Genomic DNA, 16,785 nt, shown 5'->3' with positions numbered 1-16,785 from the left:
CTCTAGTTGCAGCCTGCTCTTTTTTGAGTATCCTTTCAGGCCCCTTCAGCCAATAACAGAGCTCTGGATTAATCTTGAAGGCCTCTGATAGTGAAATGGAGGCTGGGGATGATGCAAGCAAACAGTAGCAAGTGGCCACAGAAGAAATGGGCTGCCAAGGCAAGTAGGTGTCGGGGTGTGCGAGGCCTGGATGTAGAGTAGCTCTACCCCCATCTTAGTTTAATTTTTACCTATGCACCTTGGTGCACTCCTTGCACCCCTGAGGGAGGGAGGGACGGAGCAAGTGAGTGAACAAGCAAGCTCAATATGCAAAATCTGATATGATAATTCCAGTTTTGAAATAATTTTCCATTCATTTATTACTTCAAAAATAATACCTGGGACATAAATATAAATAATGTAAATATCAAAGAAAGAATAATAAATAAGAGAAATATATAAACGTGTTGTGTGTTTACCATTATTTTTTTCTCTTAATGAGTTGTTCTCTATTGTTTAGCTCTGGCTTAACAATGATGATGTAACATTTGGGAAAATATATACAGACCAACAACCCAGCACTGGAGGCCAAAATGGAGAAAATTTTCACAGCCACCATGTATTTGCCTTTGGTGCTCAGGTAGGAAGGAATAAAGGAGAGCCACACACTGCAGAAGATCAACATGCTGAATGTGAGACATTTGGCCTCATTGAAACTGCTGGGGAGCTTCCTGGAGAAAAAAGCTACTGTGAAACTGGCCACTGCCAGTAAGCCCATGTAGCCCAAGACACAGTAGAACATGATAGCTGAGCCTTCATTGCATTGCAGTATGATTTCTTCCATTTCTGAATGGGTGTCAATGTCAGGGAAAGGAGGAAATGTGAACAACCACACCATACAGATTCCTGATTGAATCAGGGAACCAGAAAGAACAATGGAGAGTGCCACTCTTCTTCCCACCCATTTCCTCATCCTGGATCCTGGCTTGGTAGCCATGAAAGCCAGAACCACAGTGATGGTTTTTGCCAGCACAGATGACACGGCCACTGAGAAGATAATGCCAAAGCTGATTTGTCGAAGAAGACATATAATATTTCCAGGTGCAGCAAGGAACTGCAGTGAGCAAAGAAAGCAGAGGAGGAGCGAGATGAGTAAAAGATAGGTAAGATTTCGATTATTGGCCTTGACAATGGGAGTATGGTGATATTTCAGAAAAGTTCCCAGTACCACCATAGTGCAGAAAGAAAGAAAAAGTGCTAGAATGGTTAGACATATTCCCATTGGTTCTTCATAGGATAAGAAAGATATTTTCTTGGGAAGACATGAATCTTTTTCCTTGCTTGGATATTGTTCTTCTGGGCATTTAGAACAATCCTGCATATCTGGAATTTAAGAATATTTTTTTTCTATAGTAATGGTATTATTATATTTATTTATTTGTTTTTAAAATAATACTGGAAAAAGATAAAAGGAACAAAACAGAAAGATAATCATGATTTAAATACACACATCAACTAAAATGTATAACAAAGATAATAAGGAGAGATTAGAATGATATTTTTTTTCTCTTAATGGTCTCTTTTTTCATGGTTCTTACAAGTTGCTTTATTAATTACTTCTTTTCCTCTAGTTTTGTATATGTTTTACCTTGCATGATTTTCTACACAATGTTAGTGAATATAACATTGCATTAAATATAATAGATTTTGTTGGTTTCAGCTAACTTCTTTTGGATTTTGTTCATTTTGTAAGATTTCTTCAACCAGGATTTGAGCCAGTGTAGCAGTGAGCCAGCTAGTATAATAGCTGATGGAGTATATGTGTTGTTCCTTGGCTTGGAATACAGACATATAGTGGTGCAGTGGTACTGTTGCTAGGCTAGAAGCCAGGAGACTATGAACTTTAGTCCTGCCTTAGACATATATTGATACATTACCTGGTGGAATAATAATAATAATAATAATAATAATAATAATAATAATAATAATGAAGCATGGAGAAGTAAAAACTATTGTCAGGCGAGAGTACACCAACAGAGTTAGGAAAATTTTGAAATCTAAATTGAATGGTGGAAATACAATCAAGGCTATAAATACCTGGGCAATACCAGTTATAAGATACACAGCTGGTATAGTTAATTGGACACAAGCTGATTTGGACATTTTGGACCGAAAAACCAGGAAACTAATGACAATGCACTACAGTTTACATCCACGTGGTGATACTGATAGATTGTACCTGCCCCGAAAATCTGGTGGCAGAGGATTATTACAAGTGAAGCAAACAGTTGAAGAAGAAAAACATGCACTGGCTGATTATTTAAAAGAAAGTCAAGAAAATCTATTAATCGAAATAAAGAACAAAAATCTACTGAAGGCCCAACCGAAGAAACAAGAATACAAAAAAGATGTGATAAAATCAAGAATGGAGAGTTGGCAGAACAAAGCACTGCATGGCCAATTTCTGGAAAAAATAAAAAATAAAGTGGACAGTGAACAAACTTGGTTATGGTTAACAACAGGTACATTGAAGAAAGAAACAGAGTCACTAATCCTGGCTGCGCAAGAACAAGCTATCCGCACAAATGCCATTAAGGCCAAAATCGAAAAATCCTCTGATGATGCCAAATGCAGACTTTGCAAAGAAGCTGATGAAACTGTTGATCACATACTCAGCTGCTGTAAAAAAATCGCCCAGACTGATTATAAATTGCGGCACAATTCAGTAGCACAAATGATCCATTGGAATTTGTGCAAAAATTATAATATTAAAACAGCAACAAACTGGTGGGAACATCAGCCTGAAAAAGTCACCGAAAATCAGATGATCAAGATCTTGTGGGATTTCCCTATACAAACGGACAAAATACTGGCACATAATGCACATCACACTGGTTGAGAAAAATAAGGTCACAATCATAGACATCGCAATACCAGGTGATAGCAGGGTCGCCGAGAAGGAACATGAAAAAATCGCAAAATACCAGGATTTAAACATCAAAATCCAACGATTATGGCACAAACCAGCAGTTGTAATTCCAGTGGTGATCGGCACACTGGGTGCTATTCCAAAAGTACTGGAATTACATTTAAAACAGTTAAAAATTGACAAAATCACCATCAGTCAATTGCAAAAAGCCACACTGCTTGGATCTGCACGCATATTATGAAAATACGTTATGACATCCTAGGCCCCTGGGTGGGGCCCGACTAGTAACCAATGCCAAATCCGGCAAAACAACTGGCCGCTGTGATACAATTGTATAATAATAAAAAATCATGTGTTGTCCCAATTGTAATTGGGGCCCTTGGAGCAATACCCAAAGAGCTACCTCGCTATTTGGAAATTTTAAATTTATCAGACTTGAACATTCTGATTCTACCAAAAACCACCCCACTTGGAACAGCTTATATCCTTCAACGTTACCTTAACAGTTCCTAGGTCCTTGGTTAAGACTCAAGCTGTTGAGCTACCAACCAGCCCCAAAGGCTGTGAATCTCACCAAAGATTAACCACATAATAGTAATAATAATATTCCCTGGACTAGGGAAGACAACATCTCTATCATGGAAGCCTATTTTCAATCCGAGCCAGCAAAATGTATATTTCAAAAATGAATGTATCAGATTTGGAATGTCGACCACAGGGACTGTGATATAAGTGAACAAATGCTAATGGACCAATGATATGTAATTTTGAGCCACAGATTTTTTTACTGCAACAGAATTAACAAGAATCAAAGGGAAAGCATCTAATGGTCTGAGCATACCAACAAAAAAGAGTAACATCAAGAATGATTTGAAGACTCAAAAGCAAACTGAGGAAGAAAGAGAGGAAGAGGTTACTGCAATGGATAAAGAACAAGAAATCACTGAAGAACAAACACTAACAGATAGTACTCAATTAGCTGAGAAAATAAAACATCAAATGGAAGACGCTGAAAGAGCATGTTTGCCAAAGCTGAACCAAGTGAACTGGAAAGAATTGAGAAATATACTAAAAAAGGTCAATGAGGCTGTGCAAACCATTCGAACCACTACATTAGCTGAAACAAGCCAGCTGATGTATGCAGCAGTCTTCATAACCACCAAAGAATTGGGTTTGAAAATACAAAGGAACCAAAGAGGGAAGAAGGGGAAGCCTAAGTGGAAAATTCAGCCGGAATTGAAGATCAAAAAATTTCGTGGAGACTTGAGCAACTTGAAGAACCTAAGGCAAGGTTAGCTAAAGAAGAAGTAAGTCAAAAGCAGCCTGCAAGCAAGATATGATTTGGAGAATAAGGAGATTGCGGTAGTAATTGATGAGCTGAAGAAGAGGGTTGTTGCCATTGCTGAAAAGATTAAACGATATAAAAATTGAGTAATTCAATTTAAGGAAAACTCACATCTCAGAGCAAATCAGCACCAGTTTTACAAGAGCTTAGAAAGTGGAGATGGAGTAACAACAAATGAAAAGCCTGATAGGGAGAAAGCTCTGAAATTCTGGAAGAACTTGTGGAAAAACAGCAAGAAGCAAAACAGAAATGCAAACTGGATCAAACAGGTTGAGTATTGTGAAGTGCAAAAAATGGAAGATGTGAAAATAACAAAAGAAATGGTGCAAAGGGAGTTAAGAAAAGTGAGGAATTGGAGTGCACCTGGACCAGATGAGCTACATGGTTTCTGGCTAAAGACACTTAGCAGTTAGACTTATATACTGTTTCATAGGGCTTTCAGCCCTCTCTTAGTGGTTTACAGAGTCAGCATATTGCCCCCAACAATCCGGGTCCTCATTTTACCCACCTCGGAAGAATGGAAGGCTGAGTCAACCCTGAGCCGGTGAGATTTGAACAGCCGAACTGCAGAACTGCAGTCAGCTGAAGTAGCCTGCAGTGCTGCATTTAACCACTGCACCACCTCGGCTCTCTTACAAGTGTGAATGAAAGATTGGCAGCCCAAATGAACCAGATCTTTAAAACACCTGAAAAGGATGAATGGATGACAACTGGAAGGACATTTTTGATCCAAAAAGACAAAGAAAGAGAAAAGTACTTTGGAAACTATAGGCTAATCTCCTTCTTGCCAGCTCCTTACTGGAATCATTGCAAATCAAATTTACGGATACTTGGAAAGAAATGACTTGCCTCCTGCAGAACAGAAAGGATGCTACAAAAATTCAAGAGGAACAAATTGCTGATTGACAAGCTAATCCTAAAGAATTCAAAGAAAAGACGAACAGACCTATTCATAGCTTGGATAGACTATAAGAAAGCATTTGATTCAGTTCCCCACAGCTGGATCAAGAAATGCCTGAAAATCTTTGGCATCAGTAGCAACATACAAAAATTCATGGAAACTTCAATGAATCTCTGGAAAACAAAGTTTATGGCTAATGGAGAAAAAGAGGGTGAAGTTGAAATTAAACAAGACATTTTACAGGGTGATTCCCTTTCACCTCTACTTTTTATACTGTCAATGCTACCACTGACAACCATTTTGAAGAAGGTGAACTGTGGATACGAACTTGCAAAGAAAGGATTGAAAATTTCGCACTTGTTATACATGGATGATTTGAAGATGTTTGGTAAAATGAAAGCTGAGCTGACTTTATTAATCAAAAGCATAAAAGAATTTAGTCAAGTCATTGGCATGCAGTTTGGAATTGACAAATGTGCAACAACAGCAATCAAAGCAGGCAAGGGCATAGAAGATGATGGAATAGAACTTGACATGGAAGAAATGATAAAGGCAATAATACTAGAAGAAGGTTACAAGTACTTGGGGATTTTAGAGGCCTCTGACTTAATGCATAATAAAGTCAAGGAATCAACTTCAGCCAAGTACATTCAATGAATGTGCAACATATTAAAGTCCAAACTGAGTGGAGGAAACACCATAAAAGCCATAAATACCTGGGCTACACCTATGATTCTATACTCTGCAGGAATAATTGACTGGACCCAGATGGAGCTGGACAATTTGGACAGAAAAACAAGGAAGCTTATGATAAGGAATCATGCTTTGCACCCTAAAAGTGATGTTGACTGATTATATCTACCAAGAGCAGAGGGTGGTCGAGGACTCCTACAAGTACAACAGACTGTGGAAGAAGAAAAACGCAGCTTGAATGATTACATCCAGAAAAATGAAGAACCAATGATTAAGGAAGTAAATAAAGGTGGCCTTTTAAAGACAACTAAATCAAAAGCTGAATATAAGAAAGAAGTAATTGAGAAGTGAGCTGGAAATTGGAAAAACAAAGCTGTGCATAGCCAATACGTGAAAACTATTGAAGGCAAAGCTGACCAAAAGCTAACTTGGAACTGGTTAAGATCAGGAGCACAGAAAAAAGAAACAGAAGGCTTTATTTTGGCAGCTCAAGAACAAGCCTTGGCCACAAACTGCATGAAGACAAAAATTCAACATGTTACCACCAACAGCAAATGTTGCCTCTGTAATGAGAAAGACGAGACAGTCAACCATTTGATCAGTGGGTGTAGCAAAATTTCACAAACTGACTACCTACAATGCCATGACCGCATTTGCTAAGCTTATTCGCTGGAAAATGTGCCAAAAGTTTGGATTTGAATATAACAAAACCCACTGGGACCATCATGTTGAGAAGGTTTTAGAGAATGAGAAAGTCAAGATGTTGTGGGACTTCAGAACCAGACTGACATAACAATAATTGAAAAGAAAAAAAGTATGGTTCATTGACATTGCAATACCTAGTGATGCATGAATTGAAGTTAAACGACAAGAAAAAATCACAAAATATTGGGACCTGAAAATTGAAGTTGAGCGACTGTGGAAAAAGAAACCATGTGTTGTCCTGATTGTCATTGGAGCTCTTGGAGCAATACCTAAAGGGCTACCTTGCTATTTGGAAATTTTAAATTTATCAGACTTGAATGTTCTGATTCTACAAAAATCCATCCTACTTGGAACAGCTTATATCCTCTGATGTTACCTTAACAGTTCCTAGGTCCTTGGTTAGGACTGGAGCTGTTGAGCTACCAACCAACCCCAAATGCTGTGAATCTCATCAAACATTAACCACATATAATAATAATGTGATTTTGACATTTTGTTTACTTATTTTCTTTTTATTTAATATTAGATAAAACATTATAAATATTATGAGAACCCAAATTGTTGAGAAAAATATGCTGAAATTGTAAATCATTCAGAGAGTACTGTAAAGCATTATGGAAAGGCATATAATAGCAACAGCACTTCATAATGCTATTTCAGCACTCTCTAAACAGTTTACATAGTCAGCATATTGCCCCCAATAATCTGGGTTCTGATTTTATCAGTCTTGGAAGGATGGCAGGCTGAGTCAACCTTGAGCCTGTTAAGATCAAATTGTTGGCAGTCAGTGGAGTTAGCCTGTAATACTGAATTCTAACCACTGCATCACCATGGCTCCTAAGAATAAGTCTAAGTGCTCTTGCTGTTATTTTGAGCCACCAATAATTATCTTGTAGAGCACAGGTGACCCTATAAGTTTTTAAACAAAAAAGAAAATAAAAGAAGACAAAAACAAAGACTTCATAGGATAAAATAAAATTAATGTTCATAATCATAAGTATATCAGAACTTATAGGCAATAGTTTAATATACAGTTCAAGAAAGGATTAATAAAGTAAAAGTCTGAGTTTTATTTTGATAAAATCTAGCAATTTTTTGAATTATTAGGAAACCATATCAAGATACATTTATAAATATATACAACTAATGGATGAATGTACTGGAAGGGACCTTGGAGGTCTCTAGTCCAGCCGCCTGTTCAAGTAGGAGAATCTATATTGTTTCATATGTTTACTCTCCTCTTAAAAACATCCAGTGATGGAGTGCCCACAGTTTCTCACTGTTCTTACTTTTAGGAAGTTTCTCCTTAATTGCTTCTTTCTTTGACTAGTTTCCAACCACTGTTTCTTGTCTGCCCCCTGGTGCTTTGGAGAACAGTTTGTCCCTTTCTTCTTTGTGGCAACTCAGTATATAAAGTATAATGAGGTATACTAATGTTTAAATACGGTAATATATTACCCTTCTGGCCTGAAATCTTCTCTTTGGGACAAGGAAGACAATCATAGCAGCAAAATGGCTCCCCTTCCTGCTTTTGTTTGAAATAACCAGGGAGGCAGCTCTCAGTACACACTGAAACAGGTAAGACCTGTCCAATAAATAAAAAAAAGAAAGTGTTAGCATTCGATCACAAATTTGGAGGAAAAAGGTTTAAAAAATCATTATTGGTTTATATTTGGCAAATCAAAAATGCTAATTGAAAGGACATCACAATCCTATGGAACTTGTTTTTTAGAACTTGCTTTTTTATCACCATCATTGTGGAAGTTATTAAGGAATTACTCTTTTTTTTCTGTTCTACTAATTGTATAAGCACACTTGTTTCTTCTAAACTGGAAAATATTTTAGTCTCAGACCATGTTGACATTATTTCAGTGGGACACTGAAGTATTTGCTGTAGTCTCTTAATTGCTTCCTGTGGATAATAAAGACATTTAAAATAAAATTAATGGGAAATTAACATACATGTCAGGCTTTACTGTGATCTGGGATACCATGAAAGCATTTACAAGAGAGTGGTGTATAATGAAGACAATAAAGTTAAAAGAGGTCGTACAGATCCTCAATCTAAACCACAAATGGAACCAAAACTCTTATAAGTAAGAGAGATAGCCATTAATTGACTTGTGCCCAATTTTACAACTTGATTGCCACCAATGTTAAGTGAATCGCATAGTTATTAAGCAAATCTGACTTCCCTTATTGATTTTGCTTCTCAGAAACTGGCTGGAAAGGTCACAAATAGCAATCATGTGCCCCTGGGATGCTGCAACAGTCATAAGTGTGAAGACAAATTGTAAGTCATTTGTTTCAGCAACTTTGAACAGTCATTAAACAAACAGTTGTATATCAGGGACTACATTTACACATAAGAAATCACAAACTGTCAAAGCAAGTACAATGGCAGCCTGTCCCATTAACCCAATATCAAAAACAAAGCATCAGAACCAATTACTTATAGAACAGTGATTCTAGAATCCAACAGTTTCCCACATTACAGTTTTCCACATTACCATTTCTTCTTCCTTGCCCTTGGTTCATAACAAATATCGAATGTAAACACAAAAAAGGAACATCTATCCCATTCGTTTCATGACTTTCCTCCCTTGCCAGATTAAATATAGACTTGTTACATGGCATTATTATTAGTGCAGGAAAAATTATTGCTGGAAGATCTGCCTTTCTTAGCCAGAAATTATGGCCTCAGAATATGAAGATACATCTATCAAAATTGATAAAAAAGTTAAACAATAGAAGAACTAAATCTGGTGGCAGCCTTATGGAAACAGCCATTGAATTCATTTCTCCTCTCCAAAGCCACAACCTGAAACTATCAACTATTGCCCAAGGAAGCAATGTCCCTAAGCTACAACTCCTACAATTCCGGGGTATTATGATTCCTTCTTAGTTATTTATCTTCTTAATTATGGAAGGAATTGCCTGATTTTTAATTATGAGAGCAAAATGTTTAGAATTATATATTTTATCATTCAATTAGCAATCCTTCTTTTAGAAAACCTGTTTAAAATTTTTAAAATTTCCTCTACATTTAATAAAAACAGATTGGCTCATTGATTATTATCATAACAGAAAACTAAAATGTCTACCAGTGATTTACTATTGCAAAAGTCTTCATTACGCACGCTTAATATTGAATTAATGTTGCAGTCTACCAACTACTGTTAAAATTCTTACTATAGTTGGTTCTTCAAAATCATTTTTCCCAAATAAATCAACAACAATTCTTCCCTTTTAATTTTCTTTACTGAAATATTCCTGATATTTCAAATAGCCTATATCAGGACTAAAAGCTTATAAAAATGTATGTACAATATTCTCTTTATTGACTAGAATTATTTTTGGGCATCATTCCAGGAAGAAGAAAATTAAGATCTTACTTGGTTGAAACTGCTGTGCCAGGTAATAGCTTCATCATGAATGGTGAATTTTTCCTCTTTAATCCCTGGATATAGTTTCCCTACTTTTACTCGATCAAATGATTGGTTTGGGAAGGTGACCCAGTTTATAATATCAAATCCAACTATCATTTCCTTCCTCTGATTGAACTGAATCCGATTTCCAGCACTGTTATTAAATGAGACCCCTTTCAGAAATTGGTGGAGCTGAATATCAATGAATTTGTAAACAGTAAGGAAAGAATAAGTAATTAATACACTATTTTAATCAATTGCTGCAACAACTTTTATTTATTTATATTTCACATTTCTAAACTGAAAAAAGGGCTGTAAAATATAATATAATTTGTAATAAAGCAATGTATAACGTTAACATAATAATTAAAATAAGGTTAGAATTTAAAAAAATTCAAACATATGGAGTAATGACATTAAAATGGTTAAAGTGTAAACATCCTGAAATGGCCATTTGATGTTGATTATTACAGATAGGGAGGGAGACTTATGTGCTTCCTTTACAAGGCTGCACATCCAGTTTTTATCCCTTTGCAGAAGACAAAGATAGGGGAGGCTTTCCTCACCTGTAGGGACAGGACATTGCTTAATGTGGGGAGGGGCAGCAAACAAGACTCTCTTCTTAGATCCTGCCAGTCAAAATTGCAGCATATCTTCTCTGTGGTCAAGTAAGGCTTATGAGATGGGATGAAGACAGTTTGGTATGTAACCTGGCCCTATGCCATGTAGGATTTTATAGATGATGACAAAACACCTTGAATTGGACACAAAAGCAAACTAGTACCTAAGGCAGTTCACATAGCCTCCCTGCTCAGGAAAGGGCATAGTTAGTTCATAAGACAGAGTTGGGCAAAGGCCCACTTTGCCACAGCAACCTTCTGCTCTTTGATCAGGAGCCATGAGTCCATGGCACCCCCAAGTTATTCACAAGGTCTCTTGCAAAGGATAGACATCAGGATGTCTACTTCATCTCTCTAGATTGGAGTTCTTGCATGATAGACAATAGGTATATAGACTGTATCTTCTCTTTATTCTTGCTGTTTCCACCCTTTGGCAAACATTATGGGATTCTCCATAGACTTCACTTCCATATCAGTCCAGCAAAAAAAAAAACCCTTTGATTTAATGAAGTGCTAACAAAATAGATAATTTTGGATGGATACATTGCTGCATTTTTGGCTAAAAACCCAAATTATTTATGGAGAATATTCATAAGTTTGAAAAATGAAAAGAAAATATGAATATTGATAAGATTGTAAAATGAAAAAAATATATGAATCTGAAAATTAGTATAACCATGGCAAATATGTTTGACTGGGTAACTTTAGTTTAAAAATTGCAGGCCATAAAAAAATGGTGAATAATAAGCACAGGTAAATGAATTTAGAAATAATTCTAAATTTGTTTACCTGTGTCTGTTATTCACCATTTATATGGCATATAAATGGAACTCTCATGAGAAAAAGTCAAGAAGAACATCAAGGGTTCTTAATGAATAGGTTTAAATACTAAAATAAACCAGGAAACAGATAATGTGACAGACTGAGAATAAATGAGAGTTCAGTTGCAGAATTTATGTATTAAGGAAGAGTGAATAGACAGGACAGGTGAAGACTGAGAATTTCATGGAGAAAGTTGACGAGTTACTTAAAAAGAGAGAGCTAAGGAGAGTTGAAGGGCAGCAAGCAATGTATGAATGTATGAGCCTGGGTGGAAGCTATATTGGTTTGAAGGATAGAAAGCTATATAGCAGGTGCAAATACAATTTACTTCTATACCTCATTTGTATTGTAACTCATCCTTTCATTTCTTTGATTTATCATGATTTGTATCAAAATAGTGAATTTTGTTTTATGGTTTGTGTGCTAAAAGAGAAAAAAGCATGAACATTCACTACCTGCCATGACTGTTCCTCCTGAATATTCAATTTCCTTCTATTCAGCATTCCACTGTCTTTTTGTTCAAACTGCATGTTATGTAAAGCATGAGCTATAGCATGAACTGCATTGTATATATTATAACTGTAGCCAGTCATGCTCATTTCAAAAAAAGCTCCAGGAAGCTTTTCCAATTTCTCCTTCAGATTGCAAATGTTACTATCTTTCTCATCCATAAAGTGACTGGGAAAGGCACATTCAAATGCATGTACCCACACATCTTTGATAAATCCATCTTCTTTTGATAAGAAATGGTCCCTTGCCTGAACAAATTGCTGAAAACCTGGAATTTCATTGGAATGAACTGAAAAGGAAAGGCAACCATGGATATCTTGAATATCCCAGCTCCTTTGGTAAAACACTGATGCAACATCCACTTGGGATGGTATGACCCATACTTTACTGTTTGGTTCTACAGACACTGTTTCCATTTTTGGAAGATATAACAATAACCGCAGATGCAGAAGAGTTTTTTCATAAACAATTACCACATTGGCTTTACTATTCATAGATAAATAAAATATTTCTATCATCTCCTCTATTTCCTTGAATAAGTTACTGATGTAAAAGGGTTTAATTCTTTTTAAAAAATCAATACAAATCCCATGAAGAGGGAAAGTTGAAAAGGTCATCCTCACAAATCTTTCAGTATCATCCCGTATGAGGATCCCAACCCAGATCCATTTGAAATGCACAAGCAGCTGAAGAAGTCCTTGGTATATAATATTTTCATCTGGGATCATGTTGTAATAGGAAAAGGATTTAATTTCATCTGGTATGTCTGGATGTGATCCATATATTAGCTACAGGGAGAAGAAAATTAATAGAAGGGAAAGAAGTGAAAAAATAGTTGCCAAATTAGCAACAGTACCAAATCGGCTCTAACTTGGGAGTCTCTCTCAAGCATCTAATAAATGCAATTTGTGTCAAACTTATTTTAGTAGCCTTATAAGAGTAAAATATTCTTTTCTCTTCACCTGTTCAGAGGACATATTTGTGTACTCTCATTCTTGTTATTGATAATATCACATTTTAGTTGTAAACCTGAATGTCAAATTCAATTCATTGGCTTCTCAGAATATTTTTTCCGGGAATTTCTTGCAATAGAGGTCTTAATTGAATGATTGATAGGTAGATTAAAATTTAACTTGCTTTCAGTTGAAAATCATCTTGTGGCACAGCACTCAATCACCTAACTTGGAGAAAGCAAAGTGATAAACCTTTCATTACAAAGCTTATTGATTTGGGAGGTCACTTTCTAGCTTGTCTTGACTGAACATCATATTTATTTGAATATGACTTATAATGTTCTCTTGTTGATTCAATTCATATTTTCCACATTGTCTGAGCATTATTCAATTGGGTTTCTTTATAAGATTTATTAATTAATGTAAACTTAAATGCTCACTACCATGTTTCCAATTTGTATAGATGTAAAAACACTAGAAAAATATAGTTGATTCATAACATCTCACAACTCACTACATAACCTACCTGTGGAAGTTGGTAGATCCCCAAAATATCTGCCAGGTCAATAGAAATTTCAGAATAAAGAGCCCCAATGACTGACACTAATTTGTTTTGGATGCCACACTTATAATTGGGTATCATTCTCTTCAGAGGTGAAAAAAGTTCCATTGTGGCATGATAAATACATTTTCTACCATAGCTGTCAAAAATATGGATGCCCAAGGTAACATTGGGCAAGATCTGAGGGCTTTCATTGATTTCTTTCACAGCAAATATCAACGCCAAAATATGCTGATAAAATTTAGTCTGGACTCTGGAACAATAATTGTATGTGAAAAAAGAGCATGTTATATTTAACAAAAAACAATGCAGCAAATATTTCTAAAAATTTTGCTTTTTAAAGTAATAAGTGTGTCAAGCATTGTGTATTAAGTATGGCATATAGTTTAACTTTGCATAGTTTTGAATAAGAAACAACTCCAAACATCTAGTGTCTTAAATCCTCCCCAATTTTAGCAAAGATTTGAAGTTTTTCTAATCTGAAAAATCACAGCAATCATAAATTATGACAATACAGTATTTTATTTGTGGTCTTACTTAGTTGACAATACAGTATTTTAGTTGTATTTATTTGCTGAAATTCTTAAGGAAAATAATATAAATTTTATAAATCAAACAAGAAACCAAAAAATTCTGCTAATAATGTTGGTTCATGGATCAGGATTTCTGTGATGTTGTCAGAATCCTTGAATCTTCGCTATGTATATTAAAGCAGTTCTTTTTAATTCCTTTAAGAACCCTAAGGAAATTAATGAGGGATGAAAAATTTGCACTAAACAAAAATATATTTTTATCACTATAACTTATTTTGGTCTGTAGAGTATTATCACCATATATAAATGTAAACCTGATATGATAAAGTGTAAAGTGGTGACACTTACATGGGTTCACCAATAAATGAAAGATGGGGATCTTCCAAGAAGCTTTCTAGTTCTGTAACCATGAATATAAGAGAACTAATGGCACCAATAATGAGATCACCAGGTTGAAAATAGTTGTGAGAAATAGGGAGAGGATCACTAATAATGCAATTTTTCATATCACATTTCCAAACCATATGAGATAAAAGCAAGAGTAAAATAATCAAAGCCATTATGCTAAATGTATATTTATAAAATAGTTTGTTTGATAGTATTTTAGAATCTTCAAAAATATATGAACATAATTTGCCTCACCATGCCATTCTCACACAATTATTCTGAAACTTTGAATGTAAATCATTCAATCTACACTTGATGTCAGTCAGGAAATATTTATACTAATTGTAAGGTCTCAGTTCTTATTGAATATAAATTTGACAGAGGGGCTTTAATAACAGGCAGAATTAATAACAGTATTTTTGATAATTATAGATGGTTAGGAATAATTGTCTTTATATTTAGCTTTCCACAGATGAAGAAGACAGTATTTAAAAAATATCCAGTTAATATGTTTTTTTCTAAATAAAGTTCCTTTGTAAATAGCAAAATTAATTTTACTAACCAACCAGATTTTCCCTTCATTGTAATGCTCACTGTTTATTATTAAGGGTAGTAGATAATTTGTGAATTTGACAAAATAAGAAGATAAAGGTAATTTGAATCAGAGACCTATAATCTAGATCTAATTGGGGCTAAAAAGAAAAACAAAACAGAAAAAAAGTAGAAGACTGAATTTAATTTTCATTATAGTAATTGGCATAATTTCTCATAATAGCAATCACAAGGAAAAAAACTATCAATTTAGGAGAAGGATGGATTTTTATTTTTTTACATGGCACAACAATTTATTTGTAATGTTTTGCTTCCAGAAAAACTTTTGATGATTATTGTAGTCCTGCTCAGATTGAACACAAATATAATTTCAGAATGACTCTATTGGACAGTAATCGTAAGAAATGTGAAAATAAATTTGGTGACTATAACTGATTTAAATGAATAAAGTTTCTGACATGGAACATAAACTCAACAGAACCAGAAGTGTTTTACTGTTGATTTTCATTGGTACTCAGTGTCTGACACATCTCACTGCAGTGTCCAACAATCAACAGCCAGTCAGCATTCCAGTGATGATCATTTTCTTTTCTTTTCTTTACTTTACTTTATTGTCATTGTACATCGTACAATGAAATTAAATGCCATGTTCAGTTTATATTACAACTATAAGAATAAAAACACAAAAACACATCCTTCACATGCTATATAATTGAAATTGAAAACCTGATACTGCATTAATATTGTACTATACCATAGAATTCTATATAGTTACTGCCCTGGGATAGAAGCAGTTTTTCAGTCTATATGTCCTTGTTTTTATTATCCTGTACCATGGGCCAGATGGTAATAGTTAAAAAAAGGGGTGCCCAGGATGAGATGGACCTTTAATAATGTTTTGAACTTTCTTAAGGCAACAGGAGTTATAAAGCTCTTCCAAAGAGGGGAGAGGGCAACCAATGATCCTTTGAGCAATGACTTTAACCCTCTGAAGCGCTGTCCTATCTGACAACTGGCAAACCATGCACAAGTGCAGTAAGTTAAAATACTTTCTATGGTGGAGGGGTGTCCCAGCAACAGGACATGTTCTCTGGAGGGCTCTCTGAAGAACCATCAGATTCCTGATGTATCAGGGGAGGAGTGACCTGTAACCTCACCATAGCTGTCCTGGAGAGACAGTGAAGAGGAGAGTCAAAGTGGGTGTGATTGGAGAACACACAACTCCCCTAAAATGCCTGCTTTTTCACTCAGACCCAACGCAGGAAAGGTAGCCAACGTGAGCAATTGCAGCTGGAAAGCCAGACAAAGCACAGGAATCAACATGGACAGCGTCTGGGTAAGATAATAAGAGTGCTTGAAAGTGCAACATTCCTGTAAACCAGTGGTGAGTTTCAAAATTTTTAGAACTTCTTCTGTAGGTGTAGCCTGCTTTGTGGGAATGGCTTGCTGGCCATGTGACTGGGTGTGAATGGCTTGCTACCCAAATGAGCCATCCAATCAGTGAGTGGCAGGTGGGGCAAGCATGGTGTGGATGGGCAGGGGGAGGGAGCTGGAAACAGTTCTAAATGACATGGTAGATTTGTGGAATGTCTTCTATAGAAGAGGTTAGAACTGGTAGGAACCCACCTCTGCTGTAAACTAACTTTTAAACCTCCAATTAAAGCTTTTTAAAGAGAAAGTAGCAGAAGAAAGGGGGGAGTGGATGTTACAAAGCTCTCAATCCCTCGGGTCAGCAGCAAATGGATGGAGCCATTAGATAGAAGAAAGGAAATGATAGACCTAGAGAACTGCTTAAGGATGTTAGAAAGCGAATTGGAAGTCTTTGGTGTTTAACTTTCACTCTATGCCTATGATTTTCTTGGTAAC

The 16,785-nt window shown here is 35.7% G+C and overlaps 1 protein-coding gene across 1 annotated transcript; it reads right to left on the bottom strand.

The window, feature by feature from the left end:
- Positions 1–460: 460 nt before the first annotated feature.
- Positions 461–14,540, bottom strand: LOC116521545 (vomeronasal type-2 receptor 26-like). Its single transcript, XM_032236204.1, has 7 exons — positions 14,329–14,540; positions 13,412–13,700; positions 11,878–12,720; positions 9,948–10,172; positions 8,303–8,464; positions 8,011–8,137; positions 461–1,362 (listed from the first exon to the last, which is right to left on the bottom strand). Exons 1-7 carry the CDS (start codon positions 14,538–14,540, stop codon positions 461–463), a joined length of 2,760 nt encoding a protein of 919 aa, XP_032092095.1.
- Positions 14,541–16,785: the final 2,245 nt, after the last annotated feature.

This window comes from Thamnophis elegans, chromosome Z (genome assembly GCF_009769535.1).
Source record: "Thamnophis elegans isolate rThaEle1 chromosome Z, rThaEle1.pri, whole genome shotgun sequence".
Classification (NCBI taxonomy): Eukaryota; Metazoa; Chordata; class Lepidosauria; order Squamata; family Colubridae; genus Thamnophis; species Thamnophis elegans.
The sequence above is the reverse complement of the archived record's forward strand: the minus strand, read 5'-3'. Positions and strand labels throughout refer to the sequence as shown.

Excerpts from the sequence above, each read along its gene's own strand:
- LOC116521545 (XM_032236204.1), bottom strand. The coding sequence starts at position 14,540 with ATGGCTTTGATTATTTTACTCTTGCTTTTATCTCATATGGTTTGGAAA. Across the intron at positions 12,721-13,411 it reads GGATCTACCAACTTCCACAG|CTAATATATGGATCACATCC; the intron begins GTAGGTTATGTA and ends TTCTCCCTGTAG. Across the intron at positions 10,173-11,877 it reads AGGAGGAACAGTCATGGCAG|CTCCACCAATTTCTGAAAGG; the intron begins GTAGTGAATGTT and ends ATTGATATTCAG.